The 26,214-nt window shown below is 36.6% G+C and overlaps 2 protein-coding genes and 1 long non-coding RNA gene across 6 annotated transcripts in view; 2 read left to right on the forward strand and 1 right to left on the reverse strand.

Moving 5' to 3' along the window:
* On the forward strand, window positions 1-6,504 carry NANS (N-acetylneuraminic acid synthase). The gene is made up of 5 exons (XM_053762254.2): window positions 1-319; window positions 1,023-1,238; window positions 2,044-2,391; window positions 4,011-4,161; window positions 5,510-6,504. Exons 1-5 carry the CDS (start codon window positions 191-193, stop codon window positions 5,716-5,718), a joined length of 1,053 nt encoding a protein of 350 aa, XP_053618229.1. The 5' UTR covers window positions 1-190; the 3' UTR covers window positions 5,719-6,504.
* On the reverse strand, window positions 4,129-12,365 carry LOC128679833 (uncharacterized). The gene is made up of 4 exons (XR_008405784.1): window positions 12,256-12,365; window positions 7,850-8,015; window positions 5,310-5,386; window positions 4,129-4,268 (listed from the first exon to the last, which is right to left on the reverse strand). It is a non-coding gene; the product is annotated as an uncharacterized LOC128679833 (long non-coding RNA).
* LOC128679771 (uncharacterized protein) overlaps window positions 7,160-26,214 on the forward strand; it is a 20,817-nt gene continuing 1,762 nt past the window's right edge. The window contains exons 1-37 of one of the 4 annotated variants that reach the window (XM_053762214.2): window positions 7,160-8,025; window positions 10,702-10,808; window positions 11,142-11,297; window positions 11,434-11,540; window positions 12,720-12,887; window positions 13,062-13,211; window positions 13,320-13,574; window positions 13,706-13,869; window positions 13,962-14,115; window positions 14,187-14,372; window positions 14,589-14,720; window positions 15,246-16,032; window positions 16,706-16,833; window positions 16,918-17,100; window positions 17,206-17,330; window positions 17,411-17,558; window positions 17,636-17,875; window positions 17,952-18,105; window positions 18,222-18,545; window positions 18,633-18,793; window positions 18,882-19,007; window positions 19,112-19,336; window positions 19,639-19,956; window positions 20,040-20,211; window positions 20,400-20,526; window positions 20,628-20,742; window positions 20,944-21,102; window positions 21,380-21,601; window positions 21,754-21,885; window positions 21,998-22,162; window positions 23,114-23,269; window positions 23,545-23,796; window positions 24,059-24,196; window positions 24,659-24,819; window positions 25,080-25,197; window positions 25,537-25,646; window positions 25,872-26,034. In XM_053762214.2, the coding sequence (XP_053618189.1) occupies window positions 7,835-8,025; window positions 10,702-10,808; window positions 11,142-11,297; window positions 11,434-11,540; window positions 12,720-12,887; window positions 13,062-13,211; window positions 13,320-13,574; window positions 13,706-13,869; window positions 13,962-14,115; window positions 14,187-14,372; window positions 14,589-14,720; window positions 15,246-16,032; window positions 16,706-16,833; window positions 16,918-17,100; window positions 17,206-17,330; window positions 17,411-17,558; window positions 17,636-17,875; window positions 17,952-18,105; window positions 18,222-18,545; window positions 18,633-18,793; window positions 18,882-19,007; window positions 19,112-19,336; window positions 19,639-19,956; window positions 20,040-20,211; window positions 20,400-20,526; window positions 20,628-20,742; window positions 20,944-21,102; window positions 21,380-21,601; window positions 21,754-21,885; window positions 21,998-22,162; window positions 23,114-23,269; window positions 23,545-23,796; window positions 24,059-24,196; window positions 24,659-24,819; window positions 25,080-25,197; window positions 25,537-25,646; window positions 25,872-26,034 (6,879 nt within the window). In that variant the 5' untranslated portion in view covers window positions 7,160-7,834. Of the gene's footprint in view, window positions 8,026-10,701; window positions 10,809-11,141; window positions 11,298-11,433; window positions 11,541-12,719; window positions 12,888-13,061; window positions 13,212-13,319; window positions 13,575-13,705; window positions 13,870-13,961; window positions 14,116-14,186; window positions 14,373-14,588; window positions 14,721-15,245; window positions 16,033-16,160; window positions 16,252-16,705; window positions 16,834-16,917; window positions 17,101-17,205; window positions 17,331-17,410; window positions 17,559-17,635; window positions 17,876-17,951; window positions 18,106-18,221; window positions 18,546-18,632; window positions 18,794-18,881; window positions 19,008-19,111; window positions 19,337-19,638; window positions 19,957-20,039; window positions 20,212-20,399; window positions 20,527-20,627; window positions 20,743-20,943; window positions 21,103-21,379; window positions 21,602-21,753; window positions 21,886-21,997; window positions 22,163-23,113; window positions 23,270-23,544; window positions 23,797-24,058; window positions 24,197-24,658; window positions 24,820-25,079; window positions 25,198-25,536; window positions 25,647-25,871; window positions 26,035-26,214 lie in introns of all 4 variants that reach the window. The other 3 variants (XM_053762230.2, XM_053762222.2, XM_064436534.1) reach the window with 3 other exon arrangements.

Consider the following 26,214-nt stretch of genomic DNA (forward strand, 5'->3'; position numbering starts at 1 on the left):
CAATTGTGGCGCGGACGCGCAGTGGGCTGCTCGCTTTATATTGAACTGACCTTATTTACACACTGTGATCTTGAGAGTGGGGTCGACAAACCCTTGCGATATACTGCCATTGCCTTCACTACATCTAGTTTGTTCCGAGAGCCGGTTCTGCATTGTTTGTGTTTATGGACCGCGGGTAACAGCTGACAACATGGTTGAAGTCAAGATAACCGAAGACATCAGAGTTGGCGGCAAAAATCCTTGTTTTATAATAGCGGAAGTCGGACAAAACCACCAAGGTGATATTGAAATCGCAAAAAAGTTGATAAAAGCAGCTAAGGTGAGTGCTGGTTTTAAGATTCTTTGTTCGTAAGTAAGAAACAAAACAAGGCAACACGAGACAGTGCTCTCGTCATTAATTCCACGACAACAAAAACAATGTTACCTAACTTCTTTGCGCCAGCCAGTTTGTTATTGTTCGGAAACACAAGTCACGGATCAACAAATTTTGTGTGTTTACATTCTATGCCTATTTCCTCTGTGTCTAACTTCCGCTACTGTTTGTAAAAAAATATAAAAAAAACATCCGTAGGTATGACATTGGTACCTTACACAATGTTTTTGAAGTCGTTCTAGAACTAGTTAGATAAGAAATGTGGTTTCTGACAAATTGACAGCAATTGGTTGGACAGCACTGATTTATAACCAGAATTGTTTATGAATGGCGTTATAAAAACTACATGTTTCCATAAAAAATTAGCAAGATTTCGTATAAGGCTTCGTTGTATAATTTAAAACACATAGGTAAAATTAATGTTCCGTTTTTATTCGTATATAAAACCAGGCAGTGGATTTTACCATTTCCTTGTCTGCAAACTATATTCAGTACCTACTTAGTTCCAATAGCTGCATTATAAAATTTTACCCATTAGGAGACTGAAACCATTCACACAAAATGGTTGACTTGAAACTGCAACATAATGCGGTGTGTACTTTTTACACTTTTTCTTTAAATCGACATACCTAACTTACAAATATTTCAGGATGCCGGCGCCAGCTGCGTAAAATTTCAAAAGACATGTCTCAAAGAAAAGTTCACAAAGAAATACTTGGAGAGACCCTACAATAACCCTAACTCCTGGGGGGAGACCTACGGAGACCATAAGAGGCATCTAGAGTTCTCAGATGCTCAATACAGGGAACTATTCAAATATGCCCAAGAAGTGGGCATTTTGTTCACGGCATCCGCAATGGACATGGTGAGATTCATTCATTATTTTTCATTTATTATTAAATAAAAAAATAAATATTGAAATATCTATACGAATATGACTTTAAAGCAGAATACTTCGATCAACTATAAAACTATTTTTTTAACTACTTGATCGAAGGTTAAATATGATAGATCAGAACCATAGAACATAAATATGCATCATTATAGAAAATTAATTCTTATCTGATTAGTAATTGTCTCATTATCTAGCAAAGTATTAGTATTTTAACCGTCGTTTATATTGTTTAAAATGTTTTTGTACAACCTTTTATTTATGAATAATAACCAATATTTTTATGTTGGCTGTTACGATGGTTGTAGGTACTTAATATTATATTCTAGTAAAGAAAGTAATGGTTAAGTCTCATGAATGGACCATGGTTTTGCATTTTCTTCATTATATTTCTGAAGGTATATGAAACTAAACTAACATATTTTGAATGTTTCGATGTATGAATTGTAGTTATTTCGAATAAATTATCTATTTGAACGCATATTATTTTCTCGAAAAAATCTTAAAAAATATTTAAAATTGAAGATTAAAATTTTATTTACTTGGGTTTTTATCATTCACTAGCGGCCCGCCCGGGCTTCGTTCGAGTAAAACTATTATAAATAATACATCTGAACCTTCCTCAGGAATCAGATTATCTGTTGGTAAAAACCGCATGAAAATCCGAGCAGTAGTATTGTGAGTTTATCGCGAACAGACAGATGCGGCAGAAGACTTTTGTTTTATAGGATGAACAACCGTCACAATTTATTAAAATTTTCATATGAATGCGTTTCAGGTCTCCTTCGACTTCCTAGTCAATATCAAAGTGCCGTTCATAAAAATCGGATCAGGGGACTCCAACAACCTGCTGTTTCTCAAATACGCGGCCTCCAAGAAGGTTCCCTTGATCATCTCTACAGGGATGGTTGACAAATCGGCAGTGAAGACAATCTACGATATTGTATCAGCGCAGCACAAGAATTTCTGTCTGTTGCATTGCATATCAGCGTACCCGGTGCCGTATGAAGACTGCAACCTGACCGTGCTGCAGGATTATAAGAACACCTTCGATATTCCTGTGGGATATTCTGGACAAGAGATTGGAACAGCCGTGGCGTTAGCTGCAGTCGCTTTGGGAGCTAAGGTTTGTTATATTTCTTTTTCATTATGAAAGTCAATTCCACAAGCCAGCCGTGCAGCTAAATGTGTCCTTCGAGTTTCCTAACTCTTGACTCTGTCTAACCCGTAAGGGATAAAGACGTGATTATATGTATACATGAAAGTCTGTTTTACTAACTCCCTTTTTAACCGTAATAAGTTATACCTACTTTTCTAAAGTTACGGATTTCTAATTTATATGTGATAGCCGCGACTCTATCCGCGTTTTTTCACGATAAAGTTATGCCTAACATTATAGACTCATGAATCTATCTATCAAAGTCTAGTTTATCTCTGTCTATTATATCTCTCCCAATTTCTTCAAAATCGGTGCAGTAGTTTTTGAGTTTATTCGTTAGAAACAAAAAATTACGAATCTTTATAATATTAGTATAGATTGATGTATAAATTTATTGTATGGAAGTATGAATTGAAACAAAGAAAGTTATGAAAGTTCAATATGCAATGGAGGAAGATGCCTTGAGAAAAGGTCACAAGTCAAGAGATATGTTAAACCCGCTGTGTGCATAAACAATAACTTACGATAAATAGTGATGATCGAATGGTAATTTCAATTCAACTTCGGACATGATTAATTTTGTGATAAGAACAATGGATAATAAAGACATGCAATTAGGTCTCTTATCTCGTAATTATTGTCCTAAAAATAGAAACGTACAATAATTTAAACGTATGGAAAATTGTTTGATGTTGAAGTTTGTTCCAAAAATTTCCAATATCTACTTGCTAAAATCACCATAAAATCAAATCTTAATGTAAACAAATAAACTGAACTTACTGATAATAAAAAAAAAGATACAAAGTACAGTCAACAGCACATCAAGCTATCCAAATAAATTGTAAACTTGCCGCTATTACGGCAGGGCATAAATATACACGGAGGGTAACTTGACATGCGGTCGATTGTACATGCTGCAATACTCAGCCGATATGAATCATCTTTGTTTATATAAATAATTAACTTTTATTATCTCAATTGCTTGTCCTCGATTCCTCCTCCCAATGAACATTCGCAGTGAATTCACCGTCATGAATATGAAGTTAAACGATGGTGGTCGGTCGAGTGATTAAAATGCCCGTCAGCTGGCAAAAAGCTCTCAGATTCGAATTCTAATGGTGATTTGTAATTAGAGTATTTTATACACCGACTGCATAACGCGTTTATTGTATGGAACTGTGGAATACAATTACAAGACAATGATACGATACGATTATATTAATTAATTACAAGACAAGACAAGAACGGTGCACAACAACTGTGTCTTTATGGAAAGACGCAGTTATTGTGCACCGTCTTTAAATGGGCATTTTTGGGCATTTTAGTTGTTTGTTTTATTTATATGATATTTATATATATTATCCATCTTTATCACTTAAACAATCGGTAACACTGACAACCTATATACTTATAAAATTTAATCAAGCCGTTTCGGAGGAGTACGATAACTGAAACTGAGACGCGAGATTTTTATATACCAGTTTTTAAAACAGAAAATGTGAGCTTTTTGTTCAACATCAACACGAACTATACGATGATAGCAAGGTCGATGAAGCAAATCTGATATATTTCATATTACATTCCAGGTGTTAGAGAAGCACATAACATTAGACAAAACGTTGAAAGGCACAGACCACGTGTGCTCGCTGACGCCGCCCGAGTTCCAGCAGCTGGTGCGCGACGTGCGAGTGATCGAGGCCTCGCTGGGGACGCCCATCAAGAAAGTCGTCACATCTGGTACGGAACTCATATAAGTACAACATAAGTCTTCTCTCTCTCTCTCTCTCTCTCGTCTTCCCATATTCCCAGTTTCATGACCGGTGGACCGGTAGACCGTAGAACATCTGCATAAAAAATAAACCTTATATTTGTATGGCCTCTTTGGGAATGCTATTGTTGCCTCTTAATGGACACGACAAAATATCCTCAGGAGGATATGGAGTGGTCCTATTCCGGTGCGAGAACAACTTCAAGTGCTATTCGATCTTCAGTCGTCCTACGTAACCTACGTAACGCAGCGGACGCTTTTGTCTAATGCAGACTCTCCGCTATCTGCGAACAGTTCGTCAAATTTTGACGGATTCGGTATACATTGCTGATTTTTAATTGCAATAAAAAAAGCGCTCATACAAACTACACAATGATCCTGCATTCGCGTCGGCATCTGTCAGAGTTCCGCGATAGTGCGGAATCTAATGGATAAGTAATAATAATAAAAAATAAATCAGTAATTCGCTTATATGCGAGAGAGAGAGAATGCTTAATATGGAACGCACTAATAGTGATTGATAGGCTGTGGCCTTGGAAAAAAATCACATATTTGAACCCCATACCTGCGAAACCAACTAAGGCCCAAATTCATAATAAAATGCTAAAATCGCTGAGAATAACTGAATTATTTGTATCTACTGCTCATCTATATTCATCACTATTTGCAACTATAAACATTCTGTATCAGAATATCAGCGACTTGAAAATACCGGATTTTCAATAAACTTAAAACTAAAATAATGGTAACCTATTATGGGACTATAAAAACACGCAGCATAAGTGTTTATTCAGTGCCGGTTTATGACCAGGAATATTACTTTGTACTTATTACACATATCTTTTAGTAAACACGTTGTTATTGGTGCTTAGTCACGATTCTTTTTTATCCATGACCACAGCCACGGTATCATCGGAGACTTATATATCAACCTCGTTACTTTCATAGGTTATATAGTGGTTAATGCATAGTTGCTGTATTTATTTATCGCCATATGATATTCAGTTGTTGTAGTTAAATACCATCTAATTACTACCGCCATAGCAAGTGGACAGATTTTCAGGTGGACAAATAACAATTGTTTGTGTAATATCACAACATCATCGAAATTCCTTACAATTCCCGTGTTGATGCGTCGACGGACGTCAACGCAACGCAAGATAACGGAGCAATGGGGCCTGGCTCTTAGTCTCTCTGTAAGAACAATTAAAAAATTAATAGGACATTTCTGTAGATGGATAATTACATTTTACTACAGTGCCACAGAACTATAAATAGTAATGGTAGTAGGCATTGATAATATTTTTTTTGTTTTAGAAATCCCATGCATCGACAAACTGCAGAAATCACTAGTCATGGGGTCCACGAAGAACAAAGGGGAAATTTTATATCCCGGCGACGTGAAAATCAAGGTCGCTGAACCAAAAGGACTGAACGCGCTTCACTTTGAAGAGGTTATCTACAAGACCTTGGTGGTAGACAAGAGGGAGGACGAACCTCTCAACGAAGGAGACTTCTGTCAGTAAAATATGCAATAATAAACATACTACGTGTTCAATTAGGCAGTTTTGCCATATAATGCAATATTCTGGGCTCAAAGTTAATATGACTACCTAGATCGTTTTAAGCTTCTGTGGCATACAATTATTCCAATATAGCATAACTGCAAAAAGTAAAGGTATCCTATGTTTTTATAACATTACAGAAGAATTATGTATATTTATATTTACCTATTTCTATGATTTTTTTGTGAAGATTTATTGATAATTATGTCTTTGGACTTGAAGGGTGTTCTTGATATAGATCAACAAAAATAATTTTAGGTCCATTTGAATACAGGGTTGGTATATGTTGTGACTGGACATTGCTTTTTAGTCAGGAGTTTTAGCGAGTGCCATAGGATAAAACTAAACTATACTACGATAAACAATACGATGTTGAAGTTTTAAGTATTTAAAAAATGATAAGTATTACGAGAATTGATAAAATTACATTTTTTATGCCCCGATATTATAAAGAAAATAATAAATTAATAATACTACTGCTTTGATGAATTTACAAAGTGAAACGAATTAATTGTTTATTTATATCTCATTATTAACGATATGTTTGAATTTACAAAATAAGCTATATTCTTGCTCAATTCTGGCGATATTATAGTATAATATAATTACCATTATTATTAACGTGTTTTACCTGTAATAAGATAGTTTAAGAATGCATAATACAAATAATTATATCTGCGCTCAAAGAAAACTGTAAATGTATTTTTATATACTGAATTTCATAACAATAGAAAGTTATTGAATGAAGTATTGTTGTTTTTTTTTTACAAACCTATACCTGTAAATACAAATTAAAACATGATATACTTATAATATTAGGATGAGTACCTATAGTTTTATATTTGTCCTTCGACTAGGTTGAAATTTCAAATCGAAATTTTCAGAGTCCATTGGAAAAAGTAAAAACAATAGTTATTGTGATAGTCGTTATAAATCCGAGATCAGTGCCGACCAGATTGCCACATATATTTGTCAATAATAATTTCAAAATATTTTCAGATCTCCGCGATTTATAAATGCTTACGGATATAAAAGTGCGTACGGATATAAAACCTACTCACTTGACGTCAGCGTCCATTCATAAAGTTATTATGACGTGCCAATTTCTGTATTTATAGAACTACCACCTAATGATGTATTTCTTAATTGCAAATGTTTTCATAAAGTCGAGAAGAGATTTTCGGTTGCATCAAAAAGATGATTGTACCTACATAATATAAAATTATTACATTAGCTAAAAGATAAATATATTTTTTTAAGAATTGTGCGTAGTAACCACCAGGTTACTACCAGGATCCAGACCACCAAGTCTAGATCGGATTCAGCCTAAATGTTACGCACCTACAATACAATCTACCAACCGGTTTAAACAATAGCTGAAACGCGTCGATGATCTCGTGGGATATTCCTTGACGCATTTTATAGCGAGTTTTATTTTTATTGAGGATCGCAGCGAGCGGCTCCGCGGCATGTGGTGTAATAGAGCACGAGTGGCGTGCGCTGGCGCAGTGCCCGCCAGTGCCCGGACCGCGGCCCACCGCCGCCTGCGCCGCGTCGAGACTCGAGACTCCACCCTCACTACACCTGAAATCCGCATACCGCTACTATTTTCACCGACACTTGCTCATAAAATCGGACGCGATCACGGATTCCGCAGCGTTGTATAATAAAACTTGTACTTTCACTGGCCGGGCGGTGTTATTGTGTTTATGCGCTTGGAAAGCCTAAGGAATAGTGGACAGCGGCCGATTTAGGTCGCCCGGTTCAGTGCTAGCAGCGGGATATTTTTATTGCCTCTGTTGGGTGCAGACGTACGCGCACCCCGAGCGTGCTTCTAGTTAAATTCAACTTATTATTTATAGAGTAGAACTAGAAACGTAATGCTCATTCCATAAATATTGACATAATATATGTGTATAGATCCTGATTTCCTACGTCGTCGGGCAAACGTGCCAAGTCCTGAGTACAGTATGTAAGAAGAGTATTGTGATAATTTTGTTCAAAAAGTGGCATTTAGCTGAAACCTTTGTCATTTGTGAAGTGCATTTGTGTAGTGTGTGGTGTGAGAAGTTAGAAGATGCATCACTTGTACCCGCTGGCGAAGGGCGACCCGCTGTGCCCGCTGGGCTTCCACCCGCAGGTGCGGTGGCCGACGCGCTGCAAGCGCTGCTTCCGCGACTACAAGGAGCACGGCGGCGGCCGCAAGAAGGAAGACGACTTCACGGCCTCCACGCCCAGCCTCTCCTCGTGGACATCGCCTGCCTCAAGGTTAGTCTTCCATTATAATATTTGTTTATAATGGAAGACTAACAGATTGTTTGTAGTAGCTTTGTATGAAAAATAAGTACGGACTTATCTCATGTAATAATATAAGTCCGTACTTATTTTTCATACAAAGTTACTACAAACAAACGGTTAGTCTTCCATTATACATGGACATGTATATAGTAGCAAACTAATTAGAAGTAAGGACTATCATTAAGAAGAAATCATTTTTTACACTTTATGCTAATTAAACCTTAAGAAGTCCTTTTAAGAAAATTAATGGTCTTTCTGCGTTCTATTTGGGCCTAGCAACAAAATAAAACAAGTAATAACACCTATCACGAAAAAGCATTGTCTGCTTATATCTAAATCCCTACATACAAATGCAAATGATAGTTATATCTAAATACCAGTGCCTGTCTAACTATCCTAATGAAACAATACTACCTAACAAGAACAAAATATACTCACACCGACACTCTCAACATAAATAAATACAGACTAATTAGTAAATACAGACTAATAGCGCGATTACACCTTTATACTTGACAGTAGTTTGAAAATTGGCGTTGTAGAATGTAGATATTAATCAACCCCAATGTTGTATCATTCATGTGTTACATGTATTGAATTCCAGAATTAAGGTCCTTTAATTTTCATGTCGAACTATAAGTATGACTACTATGATAAAATTTTATAAGTATTCCCGCAGTGACTCGCAAAACAGCATGTTTATAATACTGGATGAGGTACTGGATGGATGCGGTAGGAGGATTCTGCTCCCACGCTAGTTAAAGTCGATGTAAACTCTATGTAGTAGAAGTGACTATCCTCTTACATCTATCAAAGTCTAGCGATGTACGTGCGTGACATCTTCACAACTCGAGTTGGTAAAATTCTAACCAGGTGGTTCTAATTCTTCACATTTACATCATTTACCAAACATCCATTCACGGTTTCAAAAGTAAGTTAAATGTTCTAAACTAAGGGTCTTGCTTGATTCACAGTTCCTTTATTCTACACCAAGTGTGTTTTTATATATAGTAGACTTTATGAAGAATGGACAAAATTATACCTACTAAGGACATTTCAATACTGTGGACGCTTTGATACTACGGACGTATGGATACAGGGAACATTTTGATATATTTTATGCAACTAAAGGGTCTAAAATCAATAACAAAGTACCTGCTATTATAGATAACATAATACTTGGCAATAGAAACTTTATATTGCTTATATTCGTGAATAAGCAGGCAACCTATTAGCTATTTGATAAAAATTCATAGGTGATAGATGATCGTATTAACCCAGGGCTTGCAATGATTTTGGTGTATGTTGTCATAGGATATCTATTGATAGGTAATCTTAGAGATTCTTGTGATCATAAACTAATAATTAATCCACGCATTGAGGACCCTACTCCGCCTTATCAAGACCAATTTTTATAAATCTACAAATTAATTGTATTACTTACTATTTTATTGAGTGCTTACTGGTACCTGGTACACGCATCAAATCAGCTTGATTAGTAGCATTCATTATTTTTTCATTTGTAATGGTGTCGATAATCCAAAGTAAGCCTTGCATTCGTAGGTAACATGAGTAACTCGTTCGTGAACATACTCTATAAATTATTCTTGTTTCGGATACCTTTTTTGAAAACTGTCTTCGGAAATGGTTTATTATAGCGTTGGTTTTCATAGTTCCTTTTATCTTGTAACAATCCCGAATTAGATTTAGTTTTTTTTTTTTAATTTTGATTCATACATTTTGTAAAATCATTATTTCAAACTATAATATAATGTAATTCAGTAACAGTGTTCAGTAAATTAAAAATCGGACAACATCTCTATTGTAATGTTCAGCTTTAGGTGTATTTTGCCTCAAACTATGCTAGTAGTTCTTAGCATGGCAGATATCCAAATTCCTGTGAGATTTAGATACCAAATTCGCTTCAACAATACTCCAATAAACATAGCGGTGATTCTCCAATAAATGTATGTAGGTAATTGTGTTACAAACTGCAAGAACTAAAACAAACCATAATATTTATACATGGAATTAGTAGGTACTCCGGGAGTACCTACTAATTCCATGATTTTATAAGAGAGAGACCTACTATATACTTATATCCCTGAAGTGAAAATTTAACGATGGTTAGACTGGGGCGGAAACCACGGCTACCTATCTGTAAACGCCACTCATTATAGAATAATAATACCATGGTATCATCGCCATTACCCACAAGATTTTACAAGCTTTTATAAAGTTTCACCTGTCCCGATGTTTAGGTATAATATGCCTGTAATCAAATCTTGCAAAAGACAAGCATGGCTCCCTACGAAGGAACTCCTCAACGGTTTACTGCACAGACATGAAAAGCTTGTGGCAATAAAAACTAAATTAAAATTTTAAAAAACTCCCCCTCCGAAGTTGCTACCATCGTCTCATCTGGGTCGACGGTTTCCAAACGAACGGACAGTTTTCAGACATGCTAGGAACATTCTCGATTGAATTCTCGTTAGAATAAAAATAAAATAAAGTTATAACTACTTCTGTCGTCGGGGGTTAAAAATGTAATGTTTAAACTTGTATAGTTTTACTTGCTACGTATATAGTTATAGTTATATATGCTAGCTTTTCTAACAATGATTAAATAAAATATTATTCACACAGGAGTCGAGATGAAGAAAACGGTGCAGAAGTGGAGAAGTCAGGGCGCGGCTGGGCTTCCAGCACTAACCTCAGCGCCATCGACCCACCCAAGAAAGACTCCTCCACGGGTAAAACTGTTTTATTACGATACCCTCATCACCCCTCTGTCCGTGTTTGCGTTCGTCGACTTTACACAAAAAATTGTGTTGTGGGCCATAAAGTGTTCTTGTTTTATAGGTTAATGTGTTTGTAATAATTTTAAGTACCAAAAACTATAAATCCTGATTATAGATAATCTTATCCACCTAATTTAACCAGGCCATTTAGGACTTAAAATATTTTATCCACCCACCCTTTTAAGGTAGACGACAACGCTCACAACGCTGGATTTTCAATACCTACTTTTTTCCCAGTTTGACGGAAAAATCATTGACATTCAATAATTGCGTACCCCCTCGTAGGGTTCAGCAGAACCAGCGCATCGTGGACGTCGACGCCGGACCTGGGGGCCAACGAGTCCGAGACGACCGCCGTCACCGTCAGCCTCAAGCTGCCCAAGCATCGGCTCACGGGGCCTCTGCCCGCGCTGGATACGGGGCAAAAGGAGAATCATACGGGTCAGTACAGACAACCGTCAACATCGTCAGCCTCAAGATCAAGATTAAGCTTGTAACAAACATCTAATGAAGTGAATTTTTAACAGTGTCAATAAAAAGAGGTGACATTTTTTTAAATCTTGTCCTTCCTCTATAGCAGACACAGTGACCCTGCGACGACCGTCACCCTCACCACCGCCTGTGCCGATCGCAGCAAATGTCACCATCAGCAAGAATGATTCGCTAGCGGAACGCGTGCGGAAGGTAATTAAAGCAACGCTTACTTACTGTTCTAAGCTAGCTTTATAATAATCGCATTGTGATGATACACTCATTCATTCACATCACTCATTGGTTCAAGCAAATAACGTATGCTTTCCAAGTCACCTGTACAACTCCGTCCCTTTAACTTAGGTTGCAGAAAAGCAAGAGTAAATAAGCGCGAGGTCAAGACTCCCTAAGAAGCCTGAACAAACCATGAAAATCAAATTAAATAACCCTAAAAAATTAACCCTAGTACACTCTTATAAGAACAAATTGATGCTTGGTGGTATTATTCAAAACGGAAGAGAACAACAATGGTGTCATCATAAAATCTCAACGATCTCATAAATCCACCGACAATAAACAGTGCAACGTTCTGTGCGAATCTAAAAATAATTTGACTTATCGCATTGAATCATCCCGATACAATACGTAATTATGAAGTCTATTCTGAGAGAGAACACTATAAAAGCGTATGGTTCGCGTTGTTTTCATGTCAATAGAATATATCAAATCTCCGGTATTAAGTATACAATATATTTACGTTGTTTTCCTTAGTTACCCAAAGTATCAGATATTAATGAAATTTGGTAAACGGGAAAGAATGTTATTATTTTGAAATCCCAAGGGGACTCGCTAGTCGTATCTATTTCGAAACTTCTGAAAATGATTTATGTAACCAAAATTTAAAATTTAACAAACATAGATTTTTTACCTTGAATCTTCATATAGAAAACGTGTGAGATGAATTTCAAAGTGGGTCACACACATCAAAGCGTGGACCGAGCCGCGGCTCTCAACATGTTGCGATCTACTGCTCGAAATAAATATGAAAGGTCGCCGACAAAGTTGGTGGTTGGCAATGCACGAGACATTATAATTGATTGAGGAAATGGCCTATTGCTTATGGTTACCACCTAAAATATTATTAATAATGAAACGGAAACCGGCGGACCGAATTTGAACGCCAGATTTTGACTATTATATCTTGCAAACGTATATATGAAAATATCGTTTTGTTTGGCTGCTGGACAAAATTTATTTGAACCCATACACTATCATCATAAACAAATGCTATAATATAAGAGGGTTTCATTAACACCACTTGTATCTTGGCTTATATATTTCATAACTACTTATAGTCGTAAATAGTAACACGCCTCAATTTTCTTTTTTTAGATGCAATTAATGAAAGCTCAAAATAGTTTTGAAAAGGAATCTAGTATAGAGAAGGAACGTCAGGAAAGAGAAAGACGAAGCATATCCAAAAGCAGAGAAGAGGAAAAGCAAGCTCGGTTAAAAGAAGAAAGATCAACAGCAAGGGAAGATGTTAACTTTATGATGCAGGTGACGTACTATTTGGCAATTATCCCAAGATCTATATGGGTTCTATATATATCAATTGCTATATTTATCAAAGTACATGACTCCTTTGTCGGAGTTACTATTTTAAAATGTATTTTTCCGTAATATACGTACTTACCTAACTATTTCTGTAAATGTCATGTTTCCGTTAAACAGGCAAAAAGTGCTCGAAGTTCTACGAATTCCAAGCCTCCTAAACGAGGTGGTCCATCTAGAGACAAGGAGGATTCTGATGACGACACCAGCACCACATGTACAGATACCACCAACACGACACTCGTTGATTCAAATGTTAAAGAGTATCAGGTGAGCTGTTTTTGAAATTGCTTCCAATAAAACTTACCTACTCAAAAAACTACTATTGCGTATTACGCAATGAGTTTTTGTCAAGACTTATTTGTATTAACATTTTAGGAGCAAATAGAGAGTCTGAAACAAGAACTGGATACCGTGAAAAAAAGATGTGAGCGTGTGGAAAAGGAAAAGAGTGACATATTGCTTCGGCGGCTGGCGAATATAGACACAGCCAACAAGTACACAACAGGCCGGTCCTCGGAGGTGTTGAAACTGCAACAAAAAGTGAACGAGCTCACGTCGCAAAATGAAGATCTCAAAGATGAAAAGAAACATTTATCATTACGCGTCAAAGAGGTTGAATGTGAACTTGAGGTAATATTAACATTTTATGCTGTAAACACAAATCCTAAGTATCAAACTATTTTGAGCATATAAAGAGAGTACCTAAATACTTAATATATACTTATACTAAATACTTATACTCTTATACTTGTAACTTATAGTCTAGGCCATCAGCTGAAACTCAAACTCGTCAAATAGAACAACTTCGTGCCAAATTGTTAGCCGCTGAAACTCTTTGTGAAGAACTGATGGACGAAAATGAAGATATGAAAAAGGAACTGAGGGACCTTGAAGAAGAAATTGAAGAAATGCAGGATAACTTTAGGTAAATCCAAATTATATGCAAGATACATTTCCCCTACAACGTTTTGTTATATTGAAATCAGATCTTATAATGATTCATAAAAAATATTTTAGGGAAGATCAAGCAGATGAATATTCATCGTTAAGAAGGGAATTGGAGCAAACAATAAAAAATTGTAGAGTATTATCGTTTAAGTTAAAAAAGACTGAAAGAAAAGCTGATCAACTAGAGCAGGAGAAAGCTGATCAGGAAAAGAAACTCTTAGAAGTAAGTATTGAAAAAGTTCACGTTTTGTTCTGAAGTTTGTAAGTTTGATTATAAATGTGATATTTTTGCAGTTAGTAGGTGGACAAGAAGGGTTGAATCGAGAAAATCGTATAAAGGAATTAGAGCAGGAAGTGGCACGCTCCAATGAAGTTGCTCTGCGGCTCCAAAGAGAGTTAGCTGACGCTAATGCCAAGCTGGCTGCGGCGTCCGGGGCTCCACCAGCCAACCTCAAGAAAAATCAACCACCTGCTGATGGGGTAATGATTACCAAAACAGCATATTCCTTGTCATGTCAACTAAAACATCGCGACGAATTGAGATCCTCCAACTTTTTTTACATTATTATCACGTCTGTTTGGCATGGGAGTGTGCAAAAACTACGGTATTTCCACTTGCCACAATCCTGACAAATCACGCTCTTCATGCATGCTCTAATGTCTGTTAAAAAATACTAATATTATTTATTTTTTCAGCAAAAAGTATCTCGATCATCACTTACCCGTGGGGGTAGTCAGGATGACCCTGCACAGCTGCTACGCGATCTTCAGGATTCTCTAGAACGCGAAGCTGACCTTAGGGAACAATTGCGTAATGCTGAGGAAGAGGTACGACAAAATCCGAATACATTTCTTAAATACTTAACCACATTACTATAATACTGATATAGATCATGTTAGAGTTAAAAGGGCAAATCCCTTGTATGGACATGTCATTATTTGTACAGACTACGCAAGTTTATAGGTGCAGTTTTATAATAAAATTAGTTAATATACCGTTGACCGTACATTTGGTTTAAGGTATGCAAAACAAGTATTAGGTGTTATTTTACGTGCCGTTACGTGCATTCACGACAGTAATATCATTCTCGTTAGTTTTAAACGCTAAGTCTCTCTTATTCTTCTAATCATTCGGGTTTTACTAGTGAACAATTGCATTTAATAGGGCATTAGCTTACCATTGCCGCCAGCTGGCGCGCTGCCAGACACGGGCTGAGTCAACACCGCAACACAAATACACCATCCATAAATAATGACACCTAGCATATTATTGTCTATAAGAGGAACTCAGTCGATTTCCGATTCGATTCGATTAAATTATGTAAATTATCAAGAAATCTTTTTTCCAAACAGGCTAATCGATATCGCCAACGCTACGGAGGCAGGAGATTACCTCCACCATCTAAAGTTTCACACTCGCCCCATCCCGATTTAGTTCCCAATTTGAACTCTGTTTACAATGATAAACATCAAATTCCTAGACAAAGTCCCATAGGGAGAATGCTTGAAATGCAACAGACTTTAGAACAAAGTTTATGTTCCTTTGAAACAACTCACTTGTCTATCGGTATCAACCAAATAACTCAATCGCCGAATGATCATGTTGTATGTTACTCGCAGGGTTGCCAAACCGATCTCATAATGGTACACGATGTAACAACAGAAACTAGGAAAATAACTTTAGATTCATGTGCGCAAAGCAATGTCGAATCTCTAGAAATGTACGCTCAAACGGAAATTGTTTACATGAAGAATAAAAGTTTACAGACAGATTTTATTAGAGTAGATTGTTTAGTCCAAACTGACATACTGAAGCTTCGAGATTCTAATGTGCAAACAGCTTCTAATCTTGTTTGTGAAGTAAGTCAACAAACTTCAAAACAGGATAATTTTGTGGATGTTGCTACTGAAACAGAAATAAGAGCTTTATATAACCAAGGAACGTCAACAGATTTAGATAATAAAACTTACTTTGAAAACGATGACACTAATTCAGTATCAAGTAAAATAGAAAAGTCCGATGATAAAACAGATAGCCCTCCCCTTTCCCCTGATAAAGCTACAGCAGGATCATCGAGCCTCTTTTCATTCCCGTTCGTTTCTCTGTTCAATCCGTTGGCTGTCAGAGTACCAAATATAGGTATACTTTTTCAACCGTATAAATGTTGTTTTCCTCCATCTTGTGAATTGTTTTAACTTGCCTCCGTAATACTCATAAATAGTATAGTTCGGCACTATCCTGTAATGATAACTAACGAATATTTTCAGGCCAATAGCTTGCGTAAAACAGCATCAAGAGTCGAGGATGATAATGAGTCATTGCTACTACAGCTGAAGAAAATGGCTACCAAAGCCAGAAGTACGTCATATTGTGTTATAGAAATTCCACTCTGTTTATCCCACAAACTTTTCAACTTCTTCAATAGTGACGTAATTTTTATCTTACCTAACAACTCATTTGTATTTTTAAATCTAACAACCCAATTTGATTTAGAACTTGCCCATAAACTTGGCAAGAACAACAGTTAGGAATGACTAACCTGCTTTATGATTTATCATTCGGCTGGCGTATATTGAGGTAGCCATTTTCTCCAGAATTCGTTAGTTCCCTTCAAGTTTTCATGTTTTGATTTGTATATTTATATATTCAAACCATGTCATGAGTGGTCTAAGTTTCATTGTAAATGGACATTACATTTCACTAACAATCCCTTTATCGTAACAGTTGTTTACTAAAATGTGCTTTGTGTTTTACTCTTTTTATGATAATACTAGTATATGCCGTTCATATAGTTATTTATTTTACATTTCAGCAAGAAAACTATCACCGACTCCACCAACCAATAGACTTTCAATCGAAGCCCCAAATGAGAAAGATGAGGGAATATCCGATGAGGAAGATCCAGCTGAATTAAGACTACTTCTCGAACTCAACGAACAAGTATGTATTTCATTTCCATTATAATGTTTTTTCTTGAGACATTATGTATTAATTAAATTTAATTAAAAATGAACTGTGTTCAAGGAAGCTGCCGTTCTACGTAGAAAAGTAGAAGACTTGGAATTAGATCGGGATTCGTTGAAGAAACAAGTTAAAGAACTTACTGACAAGATTGCTAATAGTACAACTAAGACAAACACAAATTCTTCAGTCACAGTTAGACGAAATGCTGCAAAGGGTAACAATTTGGCAGAAGAAAAAGTAAAGGTTAGGAAAATATATTACTAAGCTGAAGAACGTTAAGCTGCAAATAAGTTTCTTCATGAAAATTTGGTGCGACTACACATATGATATGGTTTTTGTTTCTTACAGGTATTGGAAGATGAAATAGCCGAATTAAGAAAGAAATTGATTGAAAAGGAGAGAGATTGTGAAAGATTACACGCAGAACTTAGTTTAGCACAAAAGAAACCAAAAGGTTCGCTTATTAAGAGCAAGTACGTAATTTATGTACGACGCTATAATTTTCATAAGTAGGTAAGAAGATTGCTGAATATATATTTCTTTTTTATTTTAGATCTCTCGATGGCGCAAGTGATCAGCAAAACGTAGATCTTAAACGTCAGCTGCAAGTTATTGAACAAGAGGCAAGTGTTCTGAGATCAAAAACTCAAAGTTTAGAAGCTGATAATGAAAAACTACAAGCTGAAAACAAGAAGTTGCAGGTTTTTATTAATATTATTTCATCACTATTTAAATTTGTTCGTTAATCGACGGATAATACATAAAATATGATTTACAGCTATTAAAAGGAACAAAAACGTTGAGAACCGACAAATCATTGGAACAAAATGCCAACAAAATTACTCAACTAGAGAACGAACTAAAGGAAGCTATGACTAAAATCAAGGAATTGGAAAGTAAGGAAAAAGAAGAAAAAGTTGAGAAGAAAGTAAGATTCGGTGGAGATGTTAAGAAAGATGCTGACACTCTCAAGTCCAAACAAGAAGAGTTAGAAAAGTTGAAATTGAATTTCAGCAAGGTACACATTTTTGTGCAAAATTGTAATAAATACCAAAGTAAATGTACAAGATATAATCATATTATGTCATTTACAGCTTGAAAAAGAAAATGCTAAACTCCAAACATCGTTAAAGGCACTGAAGGAAGAAGCAATCACATCTTTCAGACCACGTATTCCCAAAAAAATAACAGATTTAACCACTAAATTACAAATGAAAAGAATGGTAGAAGATCTTGAAAGCGAAATTGGTAGGCAAACGAATCTTTTTGATTTATTTACAAAATTGATTATCCGAAATATATACCTATGCATTAAAATCAAAGTAAATAATCTATTTCTTACTAGTTATTTATGCAATTTTCAGGTGAGATGTTTGTTGTGATGAAAAACGCTGGTTTATCAACAAACGACCTTAACATGAAAGCAAAATTTGAAAAAGAAATTGAAGAAATAAAGTCAAAATTAGCTAAAAAAGAATCTGAATTTTCTAATGAAAAGAACCGTTTTCAAACAGAAATCGGTAAATTAAAGGACTTAACAAGCAAACTAGAATCGGATAAAAAGGAGATCACCGGAAAATTAAAATCTTTAGAATCAGAACACAACAACGTAATAGCAGAAAACAAAACCCTCAAAGACGATAACAGGAGTTCCGAATCAAAAATTTCAAAACTTAATGCAGACTTGAGTAAGTTTACCAATCATCTGAGTAAGTTATTAATATTAATTTTATTTCTACAATAAATCTAAACATGTTGGTACCTACTTTTTTTAGAAAATTCATCATCTCAACAAATGGCCATGTCAGAGTGTATGAAGAAAATCGAAGAACTAAAAAAAGATATGGACGCTAAAGATAAAGAGATTGAAAAGTTGAAGAAACAAGTTGAAACTCTAAACAAATTGGAACAAGACAAAAACAAATTGCTCAAGGAGGTAAACACTGCAAAGACAATTCGAAACCGAATCAATTAGTATAACTTGTTATATCTTTTAAGATATTAATGTTCTAAATTTGTTACAGGTTGGAGATAAAACAAAAAAAAATGTTGAACTGGAAAAGAAATTGAAAGAAGCAGAAGAGAAATGTAAACGTGTCGAAAAACAGTTAGCAACTCGTAAGGACCGCGTGACAAAATTAGAAAAAGAAGTAAGTTATTTATATTTTGAGTCTAAAAATATTAACTATTGTCATTCATTAATATTTTCATTATAATTTTCAATTAATTACGTATCTTATCATTATCATCATAGCTGTCAGAAGAAAAGGAACAAGCTGAAGCATTGTCCAATTCTCACAGACGACTATCCATAGAGTTTATAAGCGAAAAGGATCAGTTCCAAACAAAACTGATCCAAACCGAGAGCAAGCTTATCACTCTGGAAACAGAGATGAGAGAAATAAAGTCAGACTATGAAAGTAAAATCACAATTTTGGAGTCGACAATAGCTGCCAAAGAGATTCATATTAAACAGCTGGTACAATACATACCGATTGTTGCATGTCACCACGTTTGGTTGCACCTAGCATATCCCTCTGTTATCATTTCCGATTTTATAGTATACTTAGCAATTTAACTAATTACCGCGTTCCAATATCTAATTAGTTATCCTTACAAATTTACAGTTATGCATTAAATTAAGCACCTCATTTAAATATCTTAGATTAGATGTAATATAAGTATGCTTACTAGGCTTACTAGTATTACGGATTTGCGATGTAGATAAATAAAGTCTGATTTCTAACTATACAAAATTATAACATTAATTTGTATTTGAAGGAGGACGCCCTAAGAGAAACTTCGAATCAGAAATATGATGAAGCCATATCTTCAGTAGAAATGGCTCAAATGCAAGACAAATTAGAAAAAGCTACTAAAGAATTGCAGGAGAAAGAAGACGAATTAAGTACAACTAAACGCGATCTTGATAAAACGGAGAAAGATCTCTCCACCCTACAGACTGAGACGTCTCAATTAAAATCTGATATTGCGAAATTAGAAAATGAAAGAAAAGATCAAGAAAATAAGTTACAAGCTGAAAAGAAGGAATCCAGTTATTGGGAAAGCAAGGCTTCAGAAATGGAAACAGATCTCCAGGTATATTGCCAACAATACTTTCTAAATAAATTAACGTATAAGATAATAAAATATTATAGTGTCATGACCATTTTTATGTCTAGGCTGAACGCAAAAAACTGGAACGTATGCGTGTTGCTCACGACAAAGATAGTAAGAATAAAGAAGCAGAGTTAGCAACTTTGAAGGGCAAGCTGAAAGTCCTCGAACAGACATCGGGAGCGGGTGCGAAGAGGATAGCTGATCTCAAACAAGAATATGAAGAATCTGTGAAAAGTAAGATTACATTCTTAAGAATATGTCACTCATGACTCAGGCAGGCTTAATGCATTTTTTACAACTAAGAGTTACTGGAAATTGCCATATATTTTAGTGATTAAAAAACATCAGCATAACGCTTCGTCAAGTCGTTTACAGAATGTGTCCGCAATACACTTCGTAAGTAAAATTAATTTACATTTCAGAATTAGAACATTCGTTAGCAGTAGAAAAGGCAGAGTATGACGAGCTGACGGGTAAATACGAGTTATTAGAAGAAGAACATGTTGTGACTAAAGCCAGGCTGACAGTGGAAAAGGAACAGGCTCAAGGGTGAGTATTCCTGTGCTGTTAGAAATTTTCAACAAGTGGTAAGTACTGAAAACATCAAATCATCTCAGAAGGGTGATTTAATAAATATTTATGATTTTCAGAGAACTAATGCACGTCCAAAAAGAACTAAATACAGCTTTAGCAAATATCAAATCAATACAAGACAATTACAGTACCCAGTCTGCTGCGTGGCAGAAAGAAAAAGCAGATATGCAGGTAATATTATGTTTCCCTTCTTCTTCCAACGGTGTCCAACTAGTGAAATTTAGCTATAAAACCGGATAGAGAGCGCGGCTGAACTAAAGTCGTAAAAGACTTTAAAATACTAATAGCCAACTTTCACGTTTCCGTTAGGAGTAAGTATATAGTTTCCATCTAAAATTATACAATTTTAACGCTATGTAATGGTGATTTCAGAATGAGATCTCAACATTACAAGAACGGCTATGTGGCGGCGGTTGGGAAGTGGAGCGAGCGAGACTAAATACGCGACTGGAAAAGAGCGAACGTGAACTGAAAACAACCAACGACCAGCTTGACGTCCTGACACATCATCACGACCAAGTCAAGAAAGAGGTTCGAATGGTTATTTTTGATACCCACATAAATTTATTAGACCGAAACAAGTGCAGTCTCGTATAATTTCAAAATATGGTCCCATGGGATTATTTTTCATAGTCGCAGGCTTCAAGGGCATGCCAGCTACTGGCTGTCGGGCAATGGACGGACGTCTATGGTAAACTTATATGGTGTTTTTTACGAAATAAATTCTATAGAAATGTGTAGTATACGTTGGCACTTAGTTTCCTTATAATTAGGTTATATAAGGTTTAAGTTGTTTCTTATCTTTCAGTTAGAAGAAGCTCGGCAGAAATTGGAAGACTATGAAAAGGTGTCAAAGATCCAGCGGAATCTAACAGCTGACAACGTGGAGTTGGAAAGAGAGTTGTCTGCTTTGAATAATAGGTTGGAACAGGCGGAGAAGGCCAGGAAAGCGGAGCTCCTCGACACGAAGATGAGATACGAGGGCCAAATGAACACTATGAGGGACGAGCTCAAGTCTTTACATAATCAGGTCAATCATTTTTATCATGTTAAAACATTATGATACAAAAATTGCAAACTTTCTGTTTGGTAAAAACCGAAACATTAAACAAATTGGGCAAAAAATTAAGTTAATTAAGTCGATTAAATCAAAGAGTTATGGATTCATTAATTTGTCCTCAGGTTTCAAGGTTCAAACGAGAAAGAGATAACTATAAACAAATGTTGGATGCAGCCCAAAAAACGATGGCTGAAATGAAAAACGAGGACAAGGCTACTAGGATGAAGAGGCACTCCATATCGAGCACTGACGAGGTATATGACATAACGAATTAGGGAAAGATTCGATGCCTGTCTTTTCTTCAGCTTATAAGAACTAACATGTAAAGAAATCTTATAATGAATCTAACCATGTTTATGTCAACAGGAGGAATACCGCAGTAAACTGGCAACACTGGAGCAGCAGATAGCGTGCCTGGAAGACGAGCTGTGCGAGTCGCGGATGCTGGCGTCCAAACTCAACACAGAGCTTGTCAGCGAGAAATCTGCTGCCGAAGTACGCTTCGCTGAGATGCAGTCTCGGCTCAACGAGGTAAGTATTATTATTTTACATCTCTCATATTCATTAAGTAGGTTCTTATTACCCCCAAATGGGGCTTGTAGGTGACCAATAAGCGCTCTAGGGTAATAATGTAGCTAGAAAAGCCCTAGGGCGGTAAGTAATAAAAAAAACACTTCACTCTTTCAAAAAGTTCGCGTACCCATCATACTGGCAATAGACATCATGCATTCAGCCCAATGACCAAAGAGGTCGCTTCGCTATTCAGTCTTGTCTTCGTATGAGTGTAATAGTCATCAATTTTAAATATCGAACGGCGAAGGTCAATTTCGTTCTTGAAAACAAAATTTAAAGGTTCTTTACTCGGTTCTTTTTAATGAAAAAAGTAAATAAATAAATATAAATAAATATATTAGGACAAATTACACAGATTGAGCTAGCCCCAAAGTAAGTTCGAGACTTGTGTTACGGGATACTAACTCAACGATACTATATTTTATAACAAATACATATATAGATAAACATCCAAGACCCGGGCCAATCAGAAAAAGATCATTTTCCATCATGACCCGACCGGGGATCGAACCCGGGACCTCTCGGTTCAGTGGCAAGAACTTTACCACTGCGCCACCGAGGTCGTCAAAAAGAAGAGAATAGAAAACTTTTACTTTAAAATGTTTTATTCTTGTAACGCCGTTAACGTTTTTTTCTACCTACCTCACAATCGAGATGTAAAGCAGAGTAGTTAACTCGAGTGTAAGCATCAATTACACCCTCGAACTCTACTAAATATCTCGCAATTGATGCCTTACAGCCCTTGGCTACTAATATATTTATTTTACAATCACATTAAGCAAAAGAAACATTCAAAGGTTTAAAATTTAAAAAGTTATTGACAATTTTCCTCGGCTGAGAAATACGCCTAAAATGCCCATTCTCAAAATATTTTTGATGACTTACCTAACTTATATATTTTTGATGCAGTATGAAGAGGAGCGCCTGCTGTCCTCAGGCAGAGCCCGCGTGGCAGGACTGGCGACGAGGATGGAGCTGGCGTGGCACAAGGAGCGGGACGAGCAGCAGCGGCTGCTGCAGGAGACCTCCACGCTGGCCCGCGACCTTCGGCAGACACTGTTTGAGGTTCATATAAAGGCGGAGCGATCTATCTCCAATTTGCCTGTCAACCAACCGTTGGCCATAGACTGTGGCCAGCCCCGGCCAGCCAATTGGTCAGACAGTCAGCGTGGATATATAATAGCTTTTGCTCTCTTGGTGTAAATCAACCTTAACTTTGAATTGTTATTAATCGTATATAGCCATAAATTCAACTAATATCCCAAATATGAACTTGTTTTCCTGTACTGGGACGTAACCTTCAAAGTGGCGAAACTACTCATAATCTATAATTCATTCAGGTCGAACGTGAACGCGACAAAGAGAGGTTAGATATGAAGAGAAGGATAGACCAACTAAAGAGAACGACCGAGGAGGAAACAGAGGAAGCAAAGAAGAAAGTGACAGAGCTCCAATGCGACCTACTGGAATTGCGCGATGCGCACGCAAAGCTACGCACAGCCAATGAGAAGTTGAGGCGGGACAAAGAGAGACACGACAGAGATAGAGACCAGAACAAATTGCTAGTGGCTTCTTTGAAGCGGGCGCAGCAGGTGATGATGGTTTTAGATTTATTTTTAACCCTTAAAACCAACTCGATGTTGAAAAAGTTATGAGAAGAGAAGAGGTTCGGCCACAGATATAAGATCATTACCTTGAAGTGTAATGTTCTTATATCTGAATATTATAAAAGCGAGATAAAAAATAGGCTACTGAGCTACGAGCATCAGCTAATTATATTACCTACCTCTAGATATGTTTCTTCAATATTACATACAAAAGGGTAAAATATTTCTGAATTTAATGAATTTGCAGGAAGATGACCGAATAATAACGCAATTGTTGGAGACCATAGACGATTTGATGAAGCAAAGCCCTAATTTGTTCCGCGCGGACACGGCCGTCAAGCCTGAAAAGTCTCTCATGACGCCCACTCCACCGAGAAGAAATAGGGTAAGATTGACATAACACTAAGTTGACAGAATTCCTATAATAAAGCTTATCTTTCAGTCAAAGCTTTCAATGTCACTTCACTTCACTTCTCAACGTGAATAAATTCCTCAACGGTTTGCTGCGCGGACATGATATTTTGTCACACGTTAAATGAAATAAGATCTCTCTGACGACGATAAAAGGTTGTGTGAAAAATAGTATTTTTAACCCCCGACGTCCGATGTGTCCCCCGATGTCTGTCCGTGGCATCGTAGCAGCCAAACGGCTGTACCAATTTATATCTGGGTTTTTTAAATATTTGAATGAGAATTTAATCCAGTGTTATTAGCTATGATTGAAAAATGTGCGTTCAACCGTTTGGAAATAGCAGCTCTTTTCTAGCAGATGAAGTCATGTCAGCAACATGTGAGTCGGGGGGTTTTTTGAATGTTTAAATTAATTTTATTGTAAAACCTTTACCAGTCATCAAAGTCGCGGTCGCGGTCGGCGACGCCGGAGAGCGCGGAAGCGGCTAGCGCGGCGGACGCGGCTGCGACGGCCGCGCGCCTGCGCAGGCTCACGGACGAGCTGCGCGCCTCCAGGATCGCCGAGCGCCAGCGCCGGCACCAGGCCAGCGCCAGGCGGTCAGCGACACACCGTTACACTTTATTTTATGCCCAATTTTCATTCTTATTTTCTTACACATCCGATAAAAAAATAAATTGCTAACTTATTTTATTCAAGTAGCCTAAAGGCATCTAACATGACTTTTTCCTAACGCCATCTAGTCGCAGGTAGTCTAATACACACAAGTAAACTAAATAGTTAACCAATGTGCAGGTTTCCTTCACCGGAAGCAAAAAAAATAGCCTAATGTACAAAAGCTATATAAATATACTTACAGTGCCATGTCAACGGAACCTCGCGACACGTTGTCCGTAGCGCCGATCAATAGAACGCCGTCGCGCGCGCCTTCGCTCAAGAAACGCTCTGTCTCACTCGAACAAACTACTAAAGAACAGGTAATAATTGTGTATGTCGTTTTATTTCTAAAACAAAAACAAACAGAAAAAAAACAATTACAAATAAAATGTTTAATAAGTTTTAATTAAATAATATGATTATTAAAAGTATTATATTATTTGTCTGTGTTGTAGCCAAACTCAATCTCTATTGCAGTTGGCAACTGATATTACACGTCTGTCTATATCACTCATCATCAACAAAGCTATTAGACTGGTATTGCAATGGCAAACAAATATATTCCGTTGAAAACCGTTTTCTACTCATTATTGATAGACAGACTGTACTTTCGTACTAAGTATGTATGCATATACATTATAAGGAACTGTTATCTTCAGAGCCTAATATGGAAGTCAGTAGACGAAAGCAGCGTCTCATCGATGCAGTCTCTAGACGGCGACGACGTGCGGCTCTTCACAATGCAGCGCGGTGATTCCAGCTTAGACAGGTAGGTAACTGCACCTAAATATAATGTTCCACTGGCAAAGGTAAGGTAAGGAAAAACCATAATTAAAAAGTATGTAGTTCTATCAAAAGTTTAAGCCATCAAATCGGGCTCCACATCGAGTACTGAATTATTACATCTCAGCATGAGTGACATGTTACACCGATACGAAATTCAAAAGAAATTGAAAAATAATATAATTAAATATTATCAATGTTAATGTCTCAGCCGCTTATCGGGAGGATCAGCGCAAAGCGACGTACTGCCCGCAGATAAAAAGAAGAAGAAGAGCATCTTCGGCAAGTTGAAGAAACTGACGAAATCGCGCTCCATTGATGACCAGGTGGACTCCGACGCGGTAGATTTCAGACCTATAGGCACTGTATCCCAGGTAAAGTTCTAAAGTCTACGAATCCACTAAAGAAGAAGCATAGTGACGTTAAATTCCATTGAAAATTTCCATAGATCAACAAAAAGAAAAAATGGAAATTTCACGTGTAAACGTCAACATGTTTTGATTTCACGTGGAAACGTTTACACGTAAAATTGTTTATTAAATCAGCGCCACTAA

This window comes from Plodia interpunctella, chromosome 2 (assembly GCF_027563975.2).
Source record: "Plodia interpunctella isolate USDA-ARS_2022_Savannah chromosome 2, ilPloInte3.2, whole genome shotgun sequence".
Classification (NCBI taxonomy): Eukaryota; Metazoa; Arthropoda; class Insecta; order Lepidoptera; family Pyralidae; genus Plodia; species Plodia interpunctella.